Source organism: Lygodium microphyllum, chromosome 12 (assembly GCF_053477565.2).
Source record: "Lygodium microphyllum isolate KBCC chromosome 12, Lygodium_microphyllum_v1.1.10, whole genome shotgun sequence".
Taxonomy (NCBI): Eukaryota; Viridiplantae; Streptophyta; class Polypodiopsida; order Schizaeales; family Lygodiaceae; genus Lygodium; species Lygodium microphyllum.
The window spans coordinates 129600085-129622933 of record NC_141146.1 but is presented as its reverse complement, the minus strand read 5'-3'; the positions used below and the strand labels follow the sequence as shown (position 1 = coordinate 129622933).

Genomic DNA, 22849 nt, shown 5'->3' with positions numbered 1-22849 from the left:
TAAGGGAAAAGAAAAACTGGATGTATTTTACTACCAGCAGGTAGTTGGAGCTTGTAAGCCAATTCTCACACCTTTTTAAGTATTATGAAAGGACCACAATACCTTGGTGAAAGCTTTGGACATTGTCCCTTTTTCATAGTTTTAGTTTGTTCAGGCACCTTAAGATAGACCAATTCTCCTGGCTTACAAGCTCCAACTACCTGCTGGTAGTAAAATGCATCCAGTTTTTCATGTAAGTAAATTAAGGAAGAAGCTGGGTGATTTGGATAATCTAATCTTAAATGATGATATTGAGGAGCTATTCAATGACCAATCTAATCCACATGAACCAGAAATAATATTAAATGTTCGTAATAGACGAACAAGGAATACTATTTATAAAAAATGTTTGGTTAAGTGGAAAGATTGTTCAGAAGAAAGCTCAACATGGGAGCGAGTAAGTACTTTAAAGAAAAGGTTTCCCGATTTACAGTTAGACCTTCCAAGTATCGTTTTCGAGGACAAAACCGATTCTTAAGGGGAAGGAAATGTGACATTAATGTGACATTAAAAGTGATATTTAATGTAACGTTAAGGTCACAAATATTGAATGTGACATTAAAGTGACATTTAATGTGACATTAAGGTAAATCTAGGGGAACATGCACGAGAATGACCGTCCGGGCTCTTGGGCGTCCGAACGGGGTTAAGGGGAGCCTAGAGAGTAAGAGAGTCCAAGAATAGTAGGACTCACCAAAAGTGGACGGCTGGTAGAGGAAACGGAGAGAGAGGTGCCAGCACTTATCTAGGCGTGGTTGGGAGGAGAATACTCACTCGTGCTCACCGATTGGGACTGTTAATTTTCTCTTCTGGCTTCATCGTTTTCTGTCTTGGCCTGAGTCATCTTTCATGGTCTCTTGGTGCTTTAGATTGCAAAAGATAGTAGCACTCTCCACCACTGAGGTTGAATATATTTCAGCCGCTGAAGCTTCGAAAGATGCAGTTTGGCTTGGTCGTTTGGTCAAGGATTTTGGGCTGCCTACCAAAACACCTGTACTTGGATGTGATAGCCAGAGTGCTGTATGCTTTGCTAAGAATGCCATATTGATGTTGTGTATCATTTTATCAAACAGGTTTTGGATGATGGTCTAGTCACACTGACTAAGATCAAATCACAGGATAACCCTACAGAGGTTCTTACTAAAAGTCTTGCAAAGGCTCAACATGAGCATTGCATTAGACTTTTGGGAGTCGTTTAAAGGTTCGCTTAGGACCTTTAAGTGGGAGGTTGTCGGGTGTAAAGGCCCATTGCGCTCTCCAATGTATATATTTCTTCACACATGTGGACTCACCCTAGCGGGTGTAAGTGTACCGTACCCTAAGTATGAATGCATTCTTTTATTCTTTGTGTGTACCACATTGATACACACCTGTCGGTCAACTCTCACTCTCACACTCTGTCACTATTCAGCACCTCGATTCATGTGCATGCTCTCTTTGCTTCTGCTCGTACTCGTCAAATGGAGGCCTAAGTTAGGGATCCATCTCAAGTGGTCCAGGTACATCCATCACTATCCCATAGGGTTAGGGGTGTGAGCTAGTTGCTCGATCCCACATGGGGGAGTCACTACCATTCTAGCTACTAGTGATACCGCATGAGTCCTCTATGTTGCCTCAAGTGGGCCAATCAAATCCCTTTGTGCAACAGGTTTGAAATCCGTAACAACTATTCATTCTCTCTTGGCCTGTTGCTGTGGTCCTTGTCTCTCTCCCTATCTTTGTCTTTGCCTCCTTTTTCTAGCCGCTCGTCTCCTTGGCCACTCCCTCTTACTCTTATGAGGCAAGGGCTCTCCCCCTTCATTCTGAAAGGAGCTTGGGTGTGTCAGCAAAGATTGATGAGCTGGGAGGCGCAAGCAGTGATGAGTTGCAAGCTACAACTTTGGCAGCTATGGTGTTCGCAACAAGTAGTGACGAGTTGGGAGGTAGCAAGTTGCTAGATGCTCAAGCGGGATTGCAACTCTGATTGACCTACAAGGTTTCACCTACTTCAAATAGACCTTGAAGGAAAAGTAGGAGAATGAAAACTTACAAAAGGGTTTAGATGTTTTTTGTTATAAGCACCTCTTCTTATGCTTACATAAAGAACGGAGTCCTCTTTGGGACTTGAATTGTTGTGAATTGATTGTACGATTCCTTCATCCTTGTGGGTATTGCCAAAATGTTCCGAAGAAGTAGAGATTTGAAAAGATGAACTATAAATAGGCAAAACTGACACTGGAGTAAATGGAGGGTTAGAGAGAATAAAGGCTTGTACTCTGTGTTGGTTTATTTAGTGGAGTGGCCCGTCCCACATGGAGTTTCCATCCTTCTTGCAAAATCAATAGATCTATGCACCGAATCTAAAGGAGATAGCAAAGGTTTACCTTCTAGCAGTTGTTAAGCTTGATGTATAAGAATGAGATCGCATGTGGCTCGTGTAATCTCATATGTTCTTTGGACTCCATGGTAGTCCAATGTCTCTCCCTCTATGTTGGATCCTTGTGGAGCAAGCTGTGCAGCCCACTCTTGCTTGGGTCTCTGCATGGAGGGCTTTAGAGACTAAGACAGTGAGGTGCTTGAAATGATGTTCCCTCTACGGACCTATTTCTGATCACGAGCTCTCCAATCAAAAGCCTAGATTTCTTGAGTGAGTACTTAGCTTTGATACTGTATAAAGAAATTCTTGTCTACGAATAACAAACACAAATTGCATGACAAAGCACACAGTTTGATGAAGAACATAATTAAGGCTAGGGTAACTTAGAGACAATGAACACTGAAGAAGATAATGAATGCTGAATATATGTACGATGCTTAATGCAAGAAAACACTATGCAAAGGTGAAATATTGACCCACTAACTCCCGTGTCTCAAGGACCAGGGTAGAGAGTATGAGTTGGAGAGTATGTTGTACTTTGAAGGACCCCAAAAGGCAGTAGGCAACTTGCAGAGATGTGTGGCAGCCACAAATGTAGCAGTATGGAGCTGGATCAGTGCTGACAGAGGAGCTAGGCAATAGTGAAAATCAGCAAACGCAGGCTGAAAGGATGACATGGCAGCATGATGATGATTGCAGTCAGCAAAATGCAGGCTGAATGGCCATGTGCCAGTGTAGTCGGCTGCTGTAGCAGCAAAATGCAGGCAAATTTGCCACGTGGCATGCTGACAGCAATCAAGGCTTGGAAGTAGGTGCTTGATGTTGGACAGCAGGAGACAACACCTTGAACTGAGATATCCTCCATGAATGGGGTGAGGATAGCTAAGATAGTCACCAGCAATCTGCAAAAAGGATTAAGGCTGTGTGCTGGGCAGCTGGTCTATCTATAGATTGATGGGTCCTCCCAAATAAGGGTTTGGCATATGAGACACAAATACTCTCTAGGATTGCATTTCTTTTTAATAAAAGTTTGGTAATTTTGAGTTTTGGTGCTGTTATTAAGAGTAATTAGGTTAAGAATGCATTTTTAGCTCAATACCCCTCCTTTCCTAGGGGGGGGAGGGGACCACATGCACCTATGGTACCCCCAAGATAATTACACAAGCACAAAGGAAAAATTGGTAAAGATCTATGTCAGTTTATTCATCTCATAATGTTGACTGCCGTACCTCATAGTTGTGATGTCCAGGAACCCAGCTCTGCTTCACTTTGACAGCATCCACTACAACTACCTGTAGATGGGAGAGCAAAAGTAGATTAATATACTAGGCAATTCATTGCAACTAACTATTGAACCTTTACCTGGAGAGCAAAAATATGATATGTGGGCAGGTTGCTGTTGGCAGAGTCTATTTGTACTTGATGGGTCTTTGTCTCACGAGCAAGCCTATTATTGCAAGTGTGGGGGCCCTATCTTGAATCCTTGTCTACATACTTTATTCATACCTGATGTAGACTGCCCTAATTCACAAGTATGATGTAAACTACATAAATGACCTCATATGTGGGAGAGGAAGAGTAAACTGTAGTGTCATGGGCCTGCAACAGTGTTGGTTGACTAGGATGTGGTGGTGAACTTTTAGTGTACCTCTTCATTTTGTTCATCCCATTTGGATCCACCCAAATTAGTTTAAAGAGCTGGCACAATTATGCTCTTATAAGGTGGACAACTTCTTTCCTTACGCTGGTGCATATTGTAGTACATTTGCACATAGTATGCATTAGTTACATATACTACTTTCCTCAACTTATTTTTAGTAAGTGGATAGGTTCATGTCGTCCGAGTCCACATGTCCTATGATGGATCTTTGTCTCACAAGCAAGCCTAGGCCCTATTTATCACGTGTGCAGTGTGGCAATGTTAGCTGAGAGGCAGCCTGAGGAATTTGCGATTTAAATAATTTCAGCTGTCATGAGCTCATAGTACACAAAAGAAAAAGGTTGTCATGTTTTGTTTTTTAACTTGCAGGTTATTGAGCCACTCAAGGCCATGGTCAATGGAGCCCCTCTTGAAGATGCACGGCATTTGGCTCAACGATATGATCGCATGAGGCAAGATGCAGAAGTGCAGGTTACACAATTTTTAATACCTTTCACTTTGTCTTGAAACGGTTTTGATTTCACTTATTTCACTTGCTGCTTCTTTTTGAGGATGACACAAGAAGATTCCTGCTCGTTTTTTGTGGCCTTTTTTGGTAAATCCTAATGCATGTACATCTAAGACATGGTAGTCTCGAAAGTATTTTCTAAGTTTTTGAGGGAGATAGATCATTGAACTTCAAGCTGCAACATTATTTGTAGAGCTGAATGAGGTTGCAGCTGAATGGGTGTGTGACAGTGTTGATTGACCAGGATGAACTTTTAAATACAACTACATTGTTTCCATTCCATTGGGATCCACCCACATCATTTAAGGCAGCTAGCATAGTTATGCTTTGATATAGTGGGCCACTTCTCTCCTTAGGCTGGTATTTATCCATGTGCATTTAGACATTATCCATCATTCACATATGCAAGTTTCCTCCACTTTTGTTGACTGTTTGTTGTTCATGTGACGGTTTGTGAGGGTCAGTGTTGCTACTTTTAGATTTGTTCATGCTACAGGATTCATAGATATCCATCCCTAGCTTTTCTTATAAGGTATGAATGTTCGGATTCAAACATCTCCAGTCTCTAGCTTCTCTTTCAAGCTCTGGATATTGCCATCCTTTCAATATGAGAATGCTGCAGTCTGGACCATAGCTAGGATACCCAGAAGTTTGTGCTATTAGTGCTTATTGTATGTTGCCTGTTGCCATCATGGGCATCAGGAGATTGGGTGTGTGTGAAAATGTTACACTGTTCATTTGGAGGTTGAAACCTGAGCTAATCGGAGGGTTTTATAAATCAGGTTGCATCTCATTTGCTCGAGGCAGCCCTGAAATAACTAATGAATGCTTAGTGAAATGAAAATGAAAATGGAAGAATAAACAGAATGGTAGGACCATTGCCAAGTGCCGGAGAAGGATGAAGGCTCAAAGTACAAGGCAGAGGTCATGGTCCATGACAGTTGGAGAAGTTGTCTTGGCCTGTAGAGGTGATGTAGCATTGAGGACCCCATAAACAACAGGGTAGAGTGTGTAATTCCTGAACATGAGCGGCTGGCTAGCACTTGATGCGGAATCGCCTTGATGGATGCTGAGGATGAAGAAAAATCTATGTTCTGGCTGTAGACTGCAGTTTGAGCATCACAAACTAGTTTGATGGCATAGAGGCTGCATGTGGCACAGCAAGTTCCTGCATTTTGGGGCAAGACAGCAGTGTGTCTGCCTCAAGGTTCCAGTTGATGATAATGGTAGGAGTCACCAGGCCAGAACAGGTTGCATTGCTGTAGATGGTAGCATTTTGGCAGCAGGGAGCAGACAATGATGTGGCACCCTGCATTGCGTGCAGGCTGGGCAGAATCGATGAACTCATGGATAGTAGAGGTTGGTTGCTGGGTGTGAGATGATGCCAGCAATGATCCATCTAAAGTTTTGAATGATTGGGATGATAGAGGATGAAGAATGGCTGTTCCACCCTGGCCCCTTTTTGAAGAGTTTGAGCAGGCATTTGTCCTATGCAAACTTGAAAGGACATTCATTGTATTTTCCCTTTTGGGATCATTTTAGAGCCAAATAAATAGGATTAATATTTTCTAATTAATCAGCAAAAATTTTTGATTCAAATTTTCATTGCTCAACATTGATTGCTCTTTGGACTGTAGCCAATAAAAATACATTATACAGCTTTGACATTGAGCTTCCACAAAGCTTTTCGGAACATGTGCATAGTTTATGCATCCAAACATGCGAAAGTAGTCAACTTTGGATTTATTGCCATGCCAAGTTTTGAACGGTGTCATTGTCTTTAGTGCCTCAGTGGATGCACGATTCAACACATGAGTTGAACATTGAAGGCCTTCTATCCAAAATTTTTGAGGCAGCCCCTTGCTTTTGAGCATATAACGAGTCATCTCCACAAGAGTCTGATTCTTCTTTCTACAACACCATTTTGTTGAGGGGTCATTCTAATAGTGGCTTGATGCATCATGCCACGATCAAGCAGATACGTCTCAAAAGCAGAAGACATGTACTTCTCCCCTCTATTTGTGCAAAGTGTTTGCATCTTCAAGCTAGTCTTGGCCTTAAGCTTTGCAATCAAATGTTTAGAATGCCTAAACATATCAAGTTTTGCTTTCAGCATACACCCATGTATGTATACCTTGAGTAGTCATCAATGAAAGTGACAAAATGACGATGATTCCCAAGTGCATGTGTCGGCATGGGACCACAAACATTGGAGTGTATTAGCTGCATTTTTTGGATAGCGTGCATTGCACCATCCTTATGCATCTACCATTTGACATCGGTGAAGGTTCATCAGATTGCCAAAACTCATATATCCATAGCAGGTGTGCCATAGCTCCACATTTTGCATTGTGGGCAAAGAGTACTGACTGTTGGAGCATCATGAGACTGCTTGTCATTCGTGTTTGACAAAAAGAGACCATCATACAAGGTGTCGAATAGCTTGAGGGTATAATCCATATCTTTTTCTTTGACAATGCATTTGTCTTCTTCAAAGATGAGCTGAAAGCTATGCTTATTGATAGTAGATTTAAACAACAAATTCTTTGTCATGCTAGACATAAACAAAATATCCAAAAGCACGAAATCTTAACCATTTGCAATAGTAATCATGACTGAAGTGTTGGGGGTAAATACGCTTGTGCCTATGCCGCTTGTGTATTACTACACTGAGAGTACTTGCATACCTGTACATTGCAGGGGACAAGTGCCCATCATTGTCACTTTATTCTTTATTTATCCAGTGACATTTGAATAAGGGAAGACGGGTCACATATTGTGATTGTTAGAGTTTCCACATCTTGACTCTCTCTCTCTCTTGCTTTCTTGCTCCATCTGCCATAGCTCACTCCTCCATTGCTTCTGCTTGCTCGTGCTCTCACTTGGGTTTCTCTCTTCAATTGGTATCAGAGCATTGGTTCAAGGAGTTTCTCTTCAATGTGCTTCAGCCCAGATTTGAAACCTACACCCCAAGGTTTAATGGCTGCCCCTCAAGAAGGTTTGCATGAGTCTTATGCTTTGTAGGCCTCTTCCTTGTTTGTGTGGGCTTTTTTTCGGCATCAAGTAGATATGACTTAGCTCTAGCAAGTGCTTTAGTGTGGCCAGCAATAGCATCAAATAGGTCGGCGTGGATAGCCCAAATTGTGCTTGTTTTCATGCCTCTTTTTCTTGGCATTGATAGCAGACCTACTACTTACTCGGTTGTAATGTGCCCGCCTATCGGTCTCGGCACGCTTTTAGTGGTCCATCGGGAGACGAGTCTAAGCGACACCGCCCGGCACTCCCATGGAATGTCACGAGGTTTGTTGCCTAGGGTTTCTCGAGTCTGCCTCGCAATGGAACGTTCGCGGCCCGAACCCACTAGGATCGACTTGAAATTTGGGCTCCTAGGGCCAAGGTCTCCTAACAACATTCTAGCGTCGGGTTTTGAACATCCTACTTAACGCAAGGATACCCAATCCGAAGTAGACCCATATCGCACTTGGTTCAAAGAGAATGGGAAATGAGAGGGATCCGCTACTCGACCTCTCTGCCCGTAGGGCATAGTCCCATTCCGGTCCCTTAAAACAGCATGAATGGGGTTCTAACTTAACAATATCTAAAGTCGAACGGTGATAAATCCTTGTGAGAAGCCTCCCAGTTCTCTAGGACCATCCAGCCATAGGACGGACCTGTTGGGTATTCTGTCCACTCTCTTTTCTTGATAGTTTTAGTTTTCTAATTAGGTCTTACCACATTTATATGCGACATTTAAAATCAGCTTCATTAATTAAGCCTTTTAGGAAACATGGTTCGTTCATGTAATTTACAGCACACAGACACGAAAACAAAACAAGCAGTCCTTTTGACAAACAAGTTTCTTAACTTATCTTTAAGTTAATCTTTGTCTCCTGCCTATACAGGAGAATTATGTATCCCTTCTGTCCAATAGAAGTACTCTGTCCAAATCACATGGCACCATAATTTCCATCCTTTATCTAGAATAGGATCTTCCAACGTCCCAAACGTTGGGCTCATAGGGATCTCCAACTCCATTTTGGACAGGCAAGGGGTGTCCAGAGCTCCACATGATCCACAAGCGCTCTAGGAGTGAGATGCCATTTCCGCGGTTGGCCTTTTCACCACTTAACCTTCGGCTCGTAAATCGAGCAGTACTCTCTCGGGGTAATCCGCGGTGCGATCTTGGAGATGATCCACCCGTGCAAATATCCTTCCTTAATTAACCAATCAAGAATCAAGCATAATCAACGCAATCAGCCTAATATCATCTTCTAGGAAAACATTCATTTATTCCCATGGTAACTTGTCATTACAAACCCTTGCCATGCATTTGCCATTAATACAAGCCTTGGAATATTTATCCAAATTACAATGCAACAATCAGTTGATTGAAAGAAAAACATTTAGGGCGTTGTTCAATCAACCAACAAAACTAATTGTATTTTTTCCAAACAATACAAGAATAGACGCGATAATAATTCCATCGCATATTCGCTCTCCCCCTTGGGATCAAGAGTAATTCTATGTAAAATTTTCTTAATATTTACATGTACAATTCTTGATGTTATTCTTTTTACGATTATGCTATTCATAACCCCTGACCGATTTCTGTATCAACGAATAAGCCATACGCAACTAGTGCAATTAACTTCCCTTGATACATGCACTTTGCAAACTCCATCTTTCGAATATGTGAGAAGAGGCCTATCTCTTTCCATGACCTATTCTCGTACATCATAGTATGGAGCCTAATGTATCTCATGTGAGAATCAAAGCAAGCATCTATCAATTTAGAAATACATTACTTATGACCAGAACCGTAGTTGGATTGGTAGTGATGCCTTTGCCTGAAGCTTTGTTACTGGTTGTAGGATTGCTATTCGCATGCGACATTCTTTGCTTGGAGGCCACTGTCCACAGGTAGACTCAAGAGATTAAGAAGGTGGAATAGATTCGAGAGATGGGAGAGTGTAAGAGAAGATGGCTAAGTCGAGGATCGAGATAGAGGGAATTGAGCTAACTCTCGGGGTAACTCTTCTCTCTCTCTCTCTCTCTCTCTCTCTCCTAATCTCTTGGAGGGGTATCCTCCTCTCTACCTCTCTCTCGCAGTCTCTCGGGGTCTCCTTATGCGGTCTTGTGCTTCCCCGTGCCTCATATTTATAGTGAATTAGAGAGGAGGGGATAAAACTGAGAACAAGAGTGGAGGGGCTCTTGGAAGAATCGGTGATTTGATGCTCAGATCACAATTGTGATGGTTGCATTGGCTTCAAAAGGAGGGGTAAAACCCCAAGAGACTTGGTTAGAAAGCTCTTAGTTCACTTCCTCTTCTTTTCTTTGTTCGAAGTGCTGTCTACTGCCTGTAGACTGCGATCGTGGTGCGCACGATTTTGCCAATCACTTTTCTTTATTTTTTTCTTTTTATAAAATCTCAAAAACTAACTAAAACATCACTTGTCTTTTTTTTAAAATGACATCCAGATTTATCTTTTTAGGATAATATCTAAAATATACTAGTTTTTTGCTAAAAAATCTAATATTTTTGGGCCATCCAAACTATACACATTAATACTAGTGATTAATATGGCTCATAAGTCTCGTTCACGTTGTAACTTCCGTGAAGGGTGGCTACGGTCCTTGTCAATCCGGGAAAAATATTGGATTTACGACTCTCGATTTTTCTAAATAAAATATTTTCAATTAAATAAAATTATTAGTTATTAATGTTAGTTTGTTTTTACCTTAGTCTTTAGTTAGTAATCTTACTAAGTTATTAATTGGACAACTAACTTTCGAACTAATCAACTAACTTTTATTGTGTGGAAATATTACATCGTGCTCCCCTTAGAGAAATCGAGATGTCCTCATCTCAAGAGAAACTGGGGGTATCATTTTGGAACCTGTGGGTTATAGGCCTACCACACTTTTGCTGCGCTACTCTTAATGTTTCAAGTAGTGCAACTTATATTATTCCAATTAACCATAGGTACAAGCGTAGGATTTATTCTCAATTGTGTTACATGTCAATTAAGCTCCTAGCATTTTTTTGTCATCCTGATAAAGTGTAGTGGGTTCTAGGTCTTCTTTTTCATCTGATTCCTTTATAGACTGCACCTGTGGAGCTTTGTTTTCTTGGAGGCTCAATGTTTTTTGGACTTAGATCTGGGCAGTCTGCTTAGATGTGTCCTAGCTCATAACAATGGAAGCATTGATGGTAGGGACATCTCCTACGAATGTGCCCTATCTCTCTGCACGTATGGCATCTTTTACCTTGATCTCGGGAGTCATATTTGCTACAATTTTTCGATTTAAGTTTTTGGACGATTGGATTCGCTCAGAGTAATGCATCTTGCAAGTTCGTTGGACGCATTGCTTCAAGACGGTGGTTCAAAGGAGTGTTTAGGCCATAGCAAAACTTGGGTACTTGCTGTACAATATCCATAGGTGACGCATATTTTAGTAGGGTTAGAAACTTTGGGTAGTAAGCTTCTAGGGTTAATTCCAGCTGCTTGAGCTTGAAGAATTCATTCATCTTCAAAGTCTCGTAGGTTGGCGGTAGGTACATCGGTACAGGACAGACCTGCTGTCAGAGTGCAGCGATGCGGAAGCGTAGGACAAAGACTGAGAGAGAGTGAACATAGAGAGAGAGATAGAAAAGGAGATAGTGTAAACGTAGAAAATCTGCAGTGTAGTATGCTGCATAAGAGTGCAAAAATACAAGGGGGCAGAGGAAATATCTGCGTGTGTCTTCAACTTGATGACCTTGATCTCCGTAAGCCCGAGCACAGTCTGTCTCTGCCAACAAATCTGAAGATCAGAATCCAAAATGAATGACTGCTGGAGTGTGCCACAAACTAGCTATAAATAGCCAAAAAGAAAAGGCATAAAAATGATTAGGTCGGCTACATTAAATACAGCCTACTATAATAAAATAATGCCCAAATAATTGTCTGCCTGCACTGTCCGACTGCAAGCTGACGTGGCACCCTGTGCTGATCTGCTGTCCATCGTCTGTCTAGGAAATGACTGTCTAATACCCCCTCTTAGATCCTGGACAAGTCAAAAGATTGAGGGATCTGGAATGCTGCCGAAGAAGAGCCTGGGGAAGCGCCTTCGTAAACAAATTTGCAAGATTATCCTCTGTCTTGCAATACTCCACATCAATGGTCCCATCCAGAAGCTTCTTCGAAATGAAGTGATACTGGATCTCAATGTGCTTCGTCCGGGCATGGAATACAGGATTCTGTAAAAGGGCAATGTAACTCTCATTGTCGCACTGCAAAAGAGTAGGACGAGTTTGGGAGCAGCCAAGCTCCTCCAACAATCTCCGAAGCCACATAACCTCACATGTGGTGGAAGACGCACTCCGATACTCTGCCTCAGTAGAAGAAAGGGCTACCGTGGGCTGTTGCTTGCTACTCCAAGAGATAACACCTGTACCTAAGGTAAAACAATAGCCTGTAGTAGACCGTCGGTGGCCCACATCTCCAGCCCAATCCAAGTTACTCCAACTTGCAAGAACCAGATCTCAAGTATTTGAACCTGCGGGATAAGAAATCTCTAAGTCAGAGGTCCCCCTCAAATACCGAAGAATCCTCAGGGCAGCCTACCAATGCACCTGTTTGGGTTCAGTCATGAACCGTGCCAAAAGACCCACAGCAAAACAAAGATCAACACGAGTGTTGAGAAGCCAAATCAAGGATCCAATCAACTGACGGTAGCGTAAAGCATCCATCATGGGAGAATCTGAGTGTGTGAAGTGGCCTTCCAGTTCGGATCCATAGGAGTAGTAATGGGCCAAGAAGTCTCTGTCTCAAAAGTCACCAAGAGCGCCTGAATGTACCTTTGTTGAGAGATGAAAATCCCCCTCTGAGACTGATAAATCTCGTGACCCAAGAAGAAATGAAGAGGCCTCAAATCCGTCATCTCGAATGCATGATGTAAAGTTGTGCATGATCCCCTGTTAGAATCAAATCATCAACATATAACACAAATAACACACGACCAATCTCGAAAGTGTGTACATAAAGCTGCGGATCGGCCTTGGAGCGCTGATATTTCAACTTCGACTGAAGAAACAAGTCAATCTTCTCGTTCCATGCATGTGGAGCTTGCTTGAGGCCATGCAAGGCCTTGTTCAACCGGTAAACTTTCCCATCCAAGGATCCAAAGCCACGAGGCTGCTCAACATAGATCTCCTCCTGCAAGTCAACATTTAGAAAGGCTGACTTTACATCCAACTGATAGACAGACTATCTCCTATGGTGAGGCAAGGCAAGAACAACTTGAATAGTCGCCATACGAGCAGTGGGAGAAAAAGTATCATGGAAATCAATGCTTGGGCACTGAGCAAAACCTTTAGCAACAAGGCGAGCGTTGTGCTTATCCAAAGAACCATCGCTAAGGTACTTGGTCTTGAAGACCCACTTGACACTAATTAGCTTCTTGTGGGAGGGACGAGGCACAAGAGACTAACCTTCTTGCGGAAGGGATGAGGCACAAGAGACTAAGTGCCATTCCTCTCAATAGCCTCCAACCCGGCTTCCATGGCCTTCCGCCAATGATCAGATTGCAAAGCCTCCTTCATTGAAGTGGGCTCTTGATCCTGTATAACACGGGTGAGTAAACAATAGTTGAAACAAACAAGCTTCGAAGAATGTGCCTGGTTCCTTCGTGACCTCCGCGGTCCATCCTGCAGTTCCCACTCCTCAGGGACCCCCTCGATCCTTGAATCTCAACGTGTGCCATGGGCCCAACGAGGAGGAGGACGAACCTTTGAATCTCTCACCGTCACTCTCCAGTTGCTGAAGATTCAGGAACATCCACCGGTGAAAGCTCTTCGGGGGTGGCTGGTGGAAGGGAAGAGTCTAAATTAGAAGAAGAATCTCCATCAGGAGGTTCTGGCTCCAAAGGAACTGTCTCGGGAGCCCAACTCTCTCGTGGATTTCCAAGGATGGGGTGCTCCTCACCGCTCTCTGTGGCCGGAACTTCCATGAACCGCACATCTTGGCTTGTGTAGACATCCTGCTCGACGGGATCAAACAAACTATAACCTTGGGACTAGCCAACAAAACCTCGTTGTCGGGGAGCCGCCTCGAACTTATTACGCTGCGTGTTTGGATTGTGCACATAAGCGTCACACCCAAAGATCCTAAAATAAGAGACATCGGGCTTAGTCCTGAAGTAAGCCTCAAAAGGTGTCATCCTGTCAATGACCGAAGTGGGAGATCGATTGAGGATGTGAACTGCGGTAGCCACTGCCTCAGCCCACAGAAACTGAGGTGTTTGTTGGTGTTACATCATGGTGCGCGCCATCTTGATCACACTTCGGTTCTTTCGCTTCAAAATGGTTTTCTCTTGGGGAGTGTTGGCGTTAGCAAACTCCTAGTGAATGCCCCTATTTGCACAAAAACGAGCAAACTCATTAGACATAAATTCACCTCCCTTGTTTGAATGCAATGTCTTTAGTCGCCAGTCAGAACGGTTCTCTTTAAAGAGAATCCAATCCTTGAAGTGAGAGAAAGCCTCCGACTTCAAAGTTAAGAAATGGGCCCAAGTCATCCTGCTGTAGTCATCTACGATTAACATAAAGTACAAGCTTCCCTTCAGGGACTTGATCCTCATCGGGCCACAAAGATCCGTAGATAGAAGCTCCATGGGTGAAGTAGACCGCCTAGAAGCTTTGTTGGGAATTGCATCCCGATGTAGATTCCCACGAATGCACGAGACACATGGCTAATGGCTCACCACTATGTTTGGCAATCCTCCGACAAACGACTCTCGCGACGCCTTCCGAAGGTACTCGTAGTTCAGGTGGCCAAACCGAGCATGCCATAGCTCGGACTGTGGCTGAGAAGTAAGAAGAAGGGAAGTGAGAGCTGAAGAAGACTTCAATTTGTAGACGCCATTCTCCTTATACCTTGCAGAGAGAGTCTTCCTTGATCCACGATCCACGACTCGAACAGTATCACTGTGAAATTCCACCAAGAGGCCAAGAGCACAAATCTTATGGACGAAAAGTAAATGATATCCCAAACCTGGCATATGAAACACCTCAGAAGTGTGGGTACCACCATGTCCATCTGGAATAAGTTGCATCTCACCCCGTGCAGCAATAGACATAGAAGAGTTGTCTCCAATGAGAATTTGCCCATGCGAAGGTCGCAAATGGGCAACACTAATGGAAGGAGTTGTGTGTCAGGAGGCACCGCTGTTCATGATCCACTTACGAGCCTGGGGATCTGCCATTGCAACATTAGAAGTTTTCGGTGTAGAGTCCTCAATGACTACTAAGTGTAGAAAAGCAACTAATGAGGGTGCAGCCACCAGTCCAGAATCCTTCGTGTCCTTCTTGTCTTTGTCGGAGCAATCCTCCTTCCAATGACCGGTCTTTCGACAAATATGGCAAGTCGATTTCTTCTCCTTGTCCTTCTTGGATTTGTTGTCCTCATTCTTCTTTTGGTCCTTTCCCTTCTTCTGAGAGGCTTGACCAACCAAAGCCTCCGATTTGGAAGCATTCTGTCCTTTCAACTGTTCCTCCTGGTCCAAGACCATAGGAACCGACTCTTCCCACCGAAGAGTCGATTCCCGCCCTGATGCAATAAGAGCGGAATAAAAAGTACCGAATCGTGGTGGCAACTAGGATAGTAAAGTGATCGCCATGTCTTTGGAGGAAATAGGCTTCCCCGCATTTTGAACCTGCATCTGAAGCTGCCGAAGCTTGTTGATGTGTTCCCGAAGCGAAGAAGGCTTATTCACGGACAAAGTCCGCATCTGCACCTCCAAAGAAACCCATTTCATCAAGGCCATGCGGTTGTACATCCGATCGAGCTCCAGCCATATCTCACGAGCCACCGTCAAGTGCTCGATGTGAGCTATCACGGCTGTGGTGCAAGACAGAAACAGAAAAGATCGAATCCTGGCATTCAGTTTGTCCCAATGAGACTGGGCCTTGGTCAATTCCGCACGAGCATTGGAAGAGAGTTTGGACTCATCCCTCACCGAGGGCCTTTTAATCTCCATCACCAGTTCCGCCAAATCATAAGACTCCAAAATTGCCAACATCATCACCCGCCAGATGCGGTAATTGTCACCATCAAGCTTTTGATCCGAGGGAAGAGCCGGTAGGACAGGCACCTTCCTGTCCATGATCACCTAGAACTCCAAATCAGTCTCTATAGACATGTTAGCTTGAAATACCTGCACAAACGCAAAAGCAGCCCCCTCTGACTGTGAAAACACAGCCTTCTAGGGCTGGTTTCTCCGCTGCCCAAACCTTCTTCACCCACCGAAGACGATTAAAAGTTAAAATCTGCAATGGAAGGCCTCAAACGTAGCCTTCCTCCCCTTCGAACAGCAATAACCTGCAGCAAATTCAGCGACTAGACTCTTTTCCCGCTCGCCCACGCTCGCTTCAGCCTTGATCCGATGCGCAGCCCACTTGCTCGCCCTCGAATCCAAGAAACGCAGCCTTGTGTCGCGCTGAAATCTCCTCTTCAGATAGGTTCAGCCCTCAGTCAGTCCATCTTCACCGCTTTGATACCATGTCAGAGTGCAGCGATGCGGAAGCGTAGGGCAAAGACTAAGAGAGAGTAAACACACACACACACACACACACACACACACACACACACATGACGGGGAGAGAGAGAGAGAGAGAGAGAGAGAGAGAGAGAGAGAGAGAGAGAGAGAGAGAGAGAGAGAGAGAGAGAGAGAGAGAGAGAGAGAGAGAGAGAGAGAGACGCGATGGAGATGCTGTCGCTTGTGCGTCGAGCCCTAACGCCGCCCGTCTGACTTCCGTGTTGCCTTCTTCCGTGTCGCGAGGAGCTCTGTTGATCCTCAGTTTGCACAGGGACTGGTGACGCCGTCCTCCTGCCCCTCGTCGCCTGACTGGGTTGCAGCAGCGCCCGCCAGCCATTCAGCAAGGGAACACATGGGCGACAGCTTGGCGCCCCCCACCTGAGCCGTTTCACAATTGCCCTGCCCTGGGTTCCACGCTTTTTGAACGAACAGCAGGATACCGAGCCAGAGGCGCCACTCTTTCTGCAGACCGGCACGTTCGTCAGCAAACCACTGTCAGGAAAATTAGGGCAGACCCGTGCAGAACAGGGGAGCAGACACGAGCCGCAGTGATGACTGCTCCTGCACAGTAGCTTTCGGACTGGTATTGGCATCCGCTAGGCTGCTGTGCACAGGCTGGAAAGAGAGAGACAGAGAGGGAGAGAGAGGGAGAGAGAGAGAGAGAGGCTTGTACCCCTGGGGGACTGCGACCTGTGAGCCACCCCTTCGCATTTTAGCTGCCTGCCGCCTGTTCCTGCAGCAATTGGCAGAGAGAGAGAGAGAGAGTTCTTGGCAGCGAGAGAGAGAGAGAGAGAGAGAGAGAGAGAGAGAGAGAGAGAGAGAGAGAGAGAGAGAGAGAGAGAGAGAGAGAGAGAGAGAGAGAGAGAGATGGCCGGTTTGGATCTGGATTTCCTAGACCAAACGGTGGCAGCACTTGGCCCGGATTCTGATGCTGAGGAACCGGAGGATATGGTTCCGTGCACTGAAGAATTGCCCCTGGGTCCTGACATCCAGCCTGCGGTTAAACGTACCAAGCATACCCCAGAAGAGATAGGTGTTACTCAGGATCGGTCCTATGCGCAGGCTGCTTCGGATTCTGTGGACTCTCAGGAGGTGGACTGGGAGCATCTGTTGGAATTTGCCAACACTTTGCTTGGTGAATATGTTCAACATAATCAGGAAGCCTTCTCTGACTCTGCTCCAGACGATGTTCTGGAAGCTACCGTCGACCCAAAAACTGTCCTACGCTCCTTTTCGGTATTTTATGATCGCGCGGTGATACTCTTCTTCACTGGTCGCATCCCGCTGCTTTCCCGTATTCGCCAATGGCTGCAGAGTCTGCTACAAGGGGAATGTGTTGAAGAGATTTTTGTTGGATCCCGCGGTTTTTTTGAGGTCCTCTTGAAAACAGAGACGCACCGTGCTGCTCTCCTGTCTAAACTGCCTTTGTTTTTTGATTGTCGGTTGGTTCATGTGGTTCCTTGGCGCCCGATGGCAGATTTCCAGCGCCTCCTGCAATGTGAATGCCCTGTGTGGGTGGAAGTGGAAAATTGTCCGGCTGTTTATTGGCCGCTATTGAAGGATGCTATGGCTGCTGTGGGCACGGTTCTGGTCCCTCCCAGTCTCAGGGCTGTGAATCGCAACCGATTGTGCATGTTATGGGATACTGCAAGGAAACGGCCTGCCTGGTTACGCCTCAACTGCTCTGGTATGCATCCGTTACACTTTCGTTTGAAATGGGCCAATTTTGCAGGCCATTGCTTTTCCTGTGGACAGTTGGGGCACTTTATGGCTGAATGCCCAGAGCAACAACACGTTTCAGATGCGGGTCGTGTTGCTCCGCCCATGGAAGATATGGTCTGTGATGCCCCGTCGTTGGATACTATCCCCCCGCCCCAAGTTCGGACCAAAGGCAAACAACAGGTTTCGGGTCTGGATTCCCGTGCCACTGATTGGGTTGAAGTTCGTCCGAAAAAAGGCAACAGGATTGGTGCTGGCATGGAAAGTACTGTGCCTACTACCTCACAAGATTCCATGTGAACCTATATACGCAGGAAGGAAATGATGTCTTCCGAGCGCTCTGCTCCTGCTATGGTTTATTCAGCTCCCCGTCATCAGCCCGCCAGGAAAATGTATTCGGATCGTCTCAAGGGTCCACCTGCCCAGCTGGCTTTTGATACCAGAGGCAACGTCATTACTCCGTGGGACCGTCGTTACCCACGTTCCAACCCCAAGCAAGCAGATATGCCGTCTACTTCCAAATCTGGTCCTCAGAACTCTTTTGCGGTATTGGCGGATTTCTTGGATGAGGGAGTCCTGGATATTCTCGCCGACAAAGTCAAATCGAGGCAAGCTGTGCCTCGTACCTGATTGTGTTTTGCATACACATGAAAATAGCCACGTGGAATGTGCGAGGAATTTGTTCTCGTCACAAGCAACATGCCATGTGGGCTGCATTGTACGAGAATCAGTGGGATGTCCTGTGCGTTGTTGAGCACAAGAGTCACGGTGAGGCCGGTAAAGTTGTGGATTGTCATGGCTTTCGTTTGTTCTATGCAGGAACACAGGCCATGCATTACTCGGGTGTGCTCATGATTGTACATGTCAAATATCAGCCTGTTCTTATTAAAAATGATGTTCATGGCCGCTTTTTGGTGATTGAAATCTTATTCGAAGGGGAAATCCTATGGTTACTTGGCCTCTATGGTCCGAATGATTCGTTATCTCGCCGGGAGCTTTGGCAGACTTTGCAGACTTCCTTGTCACTTGGCAGACGGGGCTTCTTCATGGGGGATTTCAATATGTGTGTTGATTCTTCCCAGTCTACATCGGAACACTCAGTCATGGATGCGCCGGAAAGTCGTATGTGGCAAGAGTTGGCTCTTGCTGTTCTTAAGCAAGATCTTTGGTCCTGGCTACACCCGTCTTCTCCAGGCTTTACTTTCCATCCGGCCCAGTATGCCACAACATGGTCGTGGTTGGATCGTATATATATCATGCAGAATGATGATTTTCTGCCTGAGATGCTCGAAATAAAAGTGTTGCAGCAATATGTCTTGTCGGACCATTTCCCTCTGCAGTTCGAGTTGCTTGCGCAACCCATTGCCCCTTTCAAGCAATTTCTGGAGAGACTCCCTTTGCGTTTCAACTCGTCCTACTTAAAGCATACAATTTTCCAGGGCTATATGCAGCAATTGCTTGACAGATTCTTCTTGGACTTTCCTCTCAGGGCACTGCGTCATTTGACAGATTGCTCTCTAATGTGCAGCGGGTTGCTCGGCAATATGGGATCTATCATGCCTCTCTTTGTCGGCGCTGTCGACAGGCAGCGGAGGACCTGCTGGTTTTGGTTCGATCCCTGCTGGTGGACACTCCGGATGATGCATTTCTGCTTGCACTGGCCATGCGGGTGGCCGATCTTATTAAAGAATTCATGTTAAAATCGTATCAACAAGCCAAATTGCAACATCTGACAGAGACTTTGCAGGATAGTGCATGTCAGACAGATAAGTTCTTTCGAGCTCTCCATGCCTCTCCCGCTCGAGAGAATATGACCAGACTCGAGGATGCACAAGGCCATCTTATCCTGGATCCACAGACTATTGTGCATATGTGCAGGAATTATTTTCGTGACCTTCTCGGTTCCGCTTCTTCACCTTCCACCCAAATTACTCAGGCCCGTTCGGTTTTTTATGACCTAGTCCGCAATCAGCTTCCGCAGGACATGCAAGCTACTCTGGAGTCAGATATTGGCGAGACAGAGGTTATGGATGTCTTGTTACACTTGCCCAAAGATAAAAGTCCGGGTTGGGATGGTCTCACCAATGAGTTCTTTGAAGCTTTCGCTACCCAACTGGCGAAACCATTGCAGGCCTTGTTTCAGCAGGTGTGGGAAACGGGGATCATGCCTCCCTCATGGAAACAAGGACTTATTAAACTGCTTCCAAAAGTTCCTTCGCCATCTAAGTTGACACAGTGGCGCCCCATTTCTTTGATGGGTTCAATGTACAAAATCTTTTCCAAAGTAATGGCGAATCGGCTCCATAAGCATCTCCCTGCCCTTGTGCACCCTCTCCAATCTGGTTTCATTAAGGGCCGAAATATTCTACACAATGTTTTGAATGCCCAATTGGCCATTGATTATGCCCGGCATTCTAATCAGGAGGTGGTACTGATTCAACTGGACCTGGAAAAAGCTTTTGACTATCTGGACTGGTCTTTCGTTGCTGACCTTATGTCTGCTATGGGCTTTGGTGCTCGGATGTCTCGTCTGATCTACACCATTAGTGTTGCGGCGTCTTCGCGAGTCATGCTGAACGGAGGTGTTACTGAGCCATTTGTACTTGCCCGTTCTGTTCGACAGGGGTGCCCTTTGAGCCCTTTATTCTTTGCCCTTGCGACACATCCAGTTCTTTCCATGTTATCACATATGGCCGCCTCCTCCCAGTTGGCAGGACTCTCGCTTCCTACAGGACAACACTTCATTGGCCAATCCTTGGCGGATGATACTTTTATGATTTTGCGTGCGGACAAGGATAACCTTCGAAAAGCATTGGATGTTTGGGGTCTCTTTGGTCTGGCGTCAGGCCTTCGTATCAATGCGCTCAAATCAGCCATTCTAAGCTGCACGGAGTCGGATTTGCAGTCCTTGGACTGGCAGGGTCAGGTTATTCCTCGAGGTTCCATTGTCAGGCATCTTGGATACCCTTTGGATGTTGATGTTCCCCCAAAGCAGCTTCTGCAGTGGATTTCTCAGAAAATGGTGGCCAAGTTTATGTATTGGAAGTCTCAGGCCTGGGCTTTTCATGTTCGCCTCAAAGTAGCCCAGATCATTATGGTGCCAATGCTCACATATTTTTTGCCATTGTTGCCCTGGACTCCTACGACTCTGAATGCTCTCACTAAGTCTATTCGCTTCATGCTATGGAAGAAGGACTCATTGCATGCAGGCATTTCCTGGATCTCCTGGTCGCATACGTGCACCCCCAAACGCATGGGTGGCGGAGCTATTTTAGATGCCCATACTCACATGCAGGCACTTCGTTGGTCCCTTTTCCGCGCCATGTGCTCGGATGATCATCATCCGTGGGTCGTTATCGCCCGGTATTTCCTCGAGGGCCAGGGGCTTCGGCATGGCAATACCCAACTCCGGAGTTCTTGGTGGCACGTTCTGAATGCGGATTCGCGGTTTTCCAGTTCTTCTTCCTCGCTGCTTACTCATTTGGTGTCTTCCTGGCAACACGTTCTTCAAAAGGCTCAGTGGCACCCTCCGGAGGATCGATTGGCTACTAACTCTTTTCAATTGGAATTACTGGCAGTCTCGCGTTTACTTTCGTGGGAAGGTAAACATGAGCTTAGACCACAATTCAACCGAATGGCACGTTTGGGCTTGTCTTCGGTTGCGGATGCCACCCTTTCCAGTCGCAATGTGCTTCTATCGTTTCGTACTGCTAGGCGGCTTTTCAGGATCCCTCGTGGATATAGGCCTTTATGGGAACAGCTACTAACGGTGATCCAGAGCAGACAACCCTTTCCCGCTCTTGTTTCGGATCATCCCTGGCAGGATTGGGACCTTCAAGGCCGGCTGCATTTGAGCAAAGCTTCTGCCAACCAAGTGTATCATCTTCTGATTAAAGATAATGAATGGCTAGTTACTAAAGCGAATGCTTTATGGGGATTGCGCAAATCCCGGTCATGGTGGAGGGCAACTGTGATGGAGGGCTGGGTCAACAAGACACCCTTTAAAGACAAAGTCTTTCTTTGGCGAGTGATGATTGGGGGTCTTCCGCTTGCTTCGCCTCTTTCCAAGCGACGAATCTCCAATGGCACTTGTTTCTTTTGTACCACTACTATGGAATCCGCCCGCCACCGATTTATTTCTTGCCCCGTCGCTAAGAAAGTCTGGTTATTTTTGTCGGCCGTTTGGCGAGGGGTGGTTGGTATCACACTGCGCCCCTTTGATTGGGTTTTGGGCCAGCCCAAATACCCTACTCCCGCACAGCCACATATGAAGCTCATGTATCACTTTCTTGGATACTGGGGCTGTTGGCATAACTGGACCATTCGGAATGCGTTTCTGTTTGACTCCGCCCATAATGTTCAGCGGCATATTGTAAGGCTTAAGGGCCTCTTGTATTGGCAGTTAGCTCTTCTTCATCGTTCTGATGTGCTCTCTACGGAGGACTTCCGTCCTTGGCATATGGCAATTTCCTCCGCATCCTTGCCATGAAATTGTAACTTGTAGTACTTAGCACCTCTTCGCATGATGGCTTGGATTGTCGTCATGTATCTTGTAATCAAGTAATCTTGTATTTTTTTCGTAATTAATACAATTACCTTTTACGAAAAAAAAGAGAGAGAGAGAAATGGAGATAGTGTAAACGCAGAAAATCTGCGGTGTAGTATGCTGTATAAGAGTGCAGAAATACGAGTGGACAGAGGAAATATTTGCGTGTGTCTCCAACTTGATGACCTCAATCTTCATCAGCTTGAGCACAGTCTATCTCAGCCAACAGATCTCAAGATCAGAATCTGAAATGAATGATTGCTGGAGTGTGCCACAAACTTTCTATAAATAGCAAAAAGAAAAGGCATAAGAATGACCAGGTCGACTGTAATAAAATAATGCCCAAATAACTGTCCGACTGCAGGCTGACGTGGCGCCCTGCTCTGATCTGCTGTCCACCGTTTGTCGAGGAAATGACTGTCTAACACCTGCTGTTTGCAGTGT

General features: G+C 45.4%; 1 protein-coding gene across 3 annotated transcripts in view; it reads left to right on the top strand.

Moving 5' to 3' along the window:
* The window catches only part of LOC148028263 (SH3 domain-containing protein 3-like), a 153746-nt gene that overhangs the window by 70122 nt on the left and 60775 nt on the right, over positions 1 to 22849 (top strand). For all 3 annotated transcript variants that reach the window (XM_087690050.1, XM_087690051.1, XM_087690049.1), the window contains one exon: positions 4425 to 4526. In XM_087690050.1, the coding sequence (XP_087546176.1) occupies positions 4425 to 4526 (102 nt within the window). The remainder of the gene's footprint in view (positions 1 to 4424; positions 4527 to 22849) is intronic.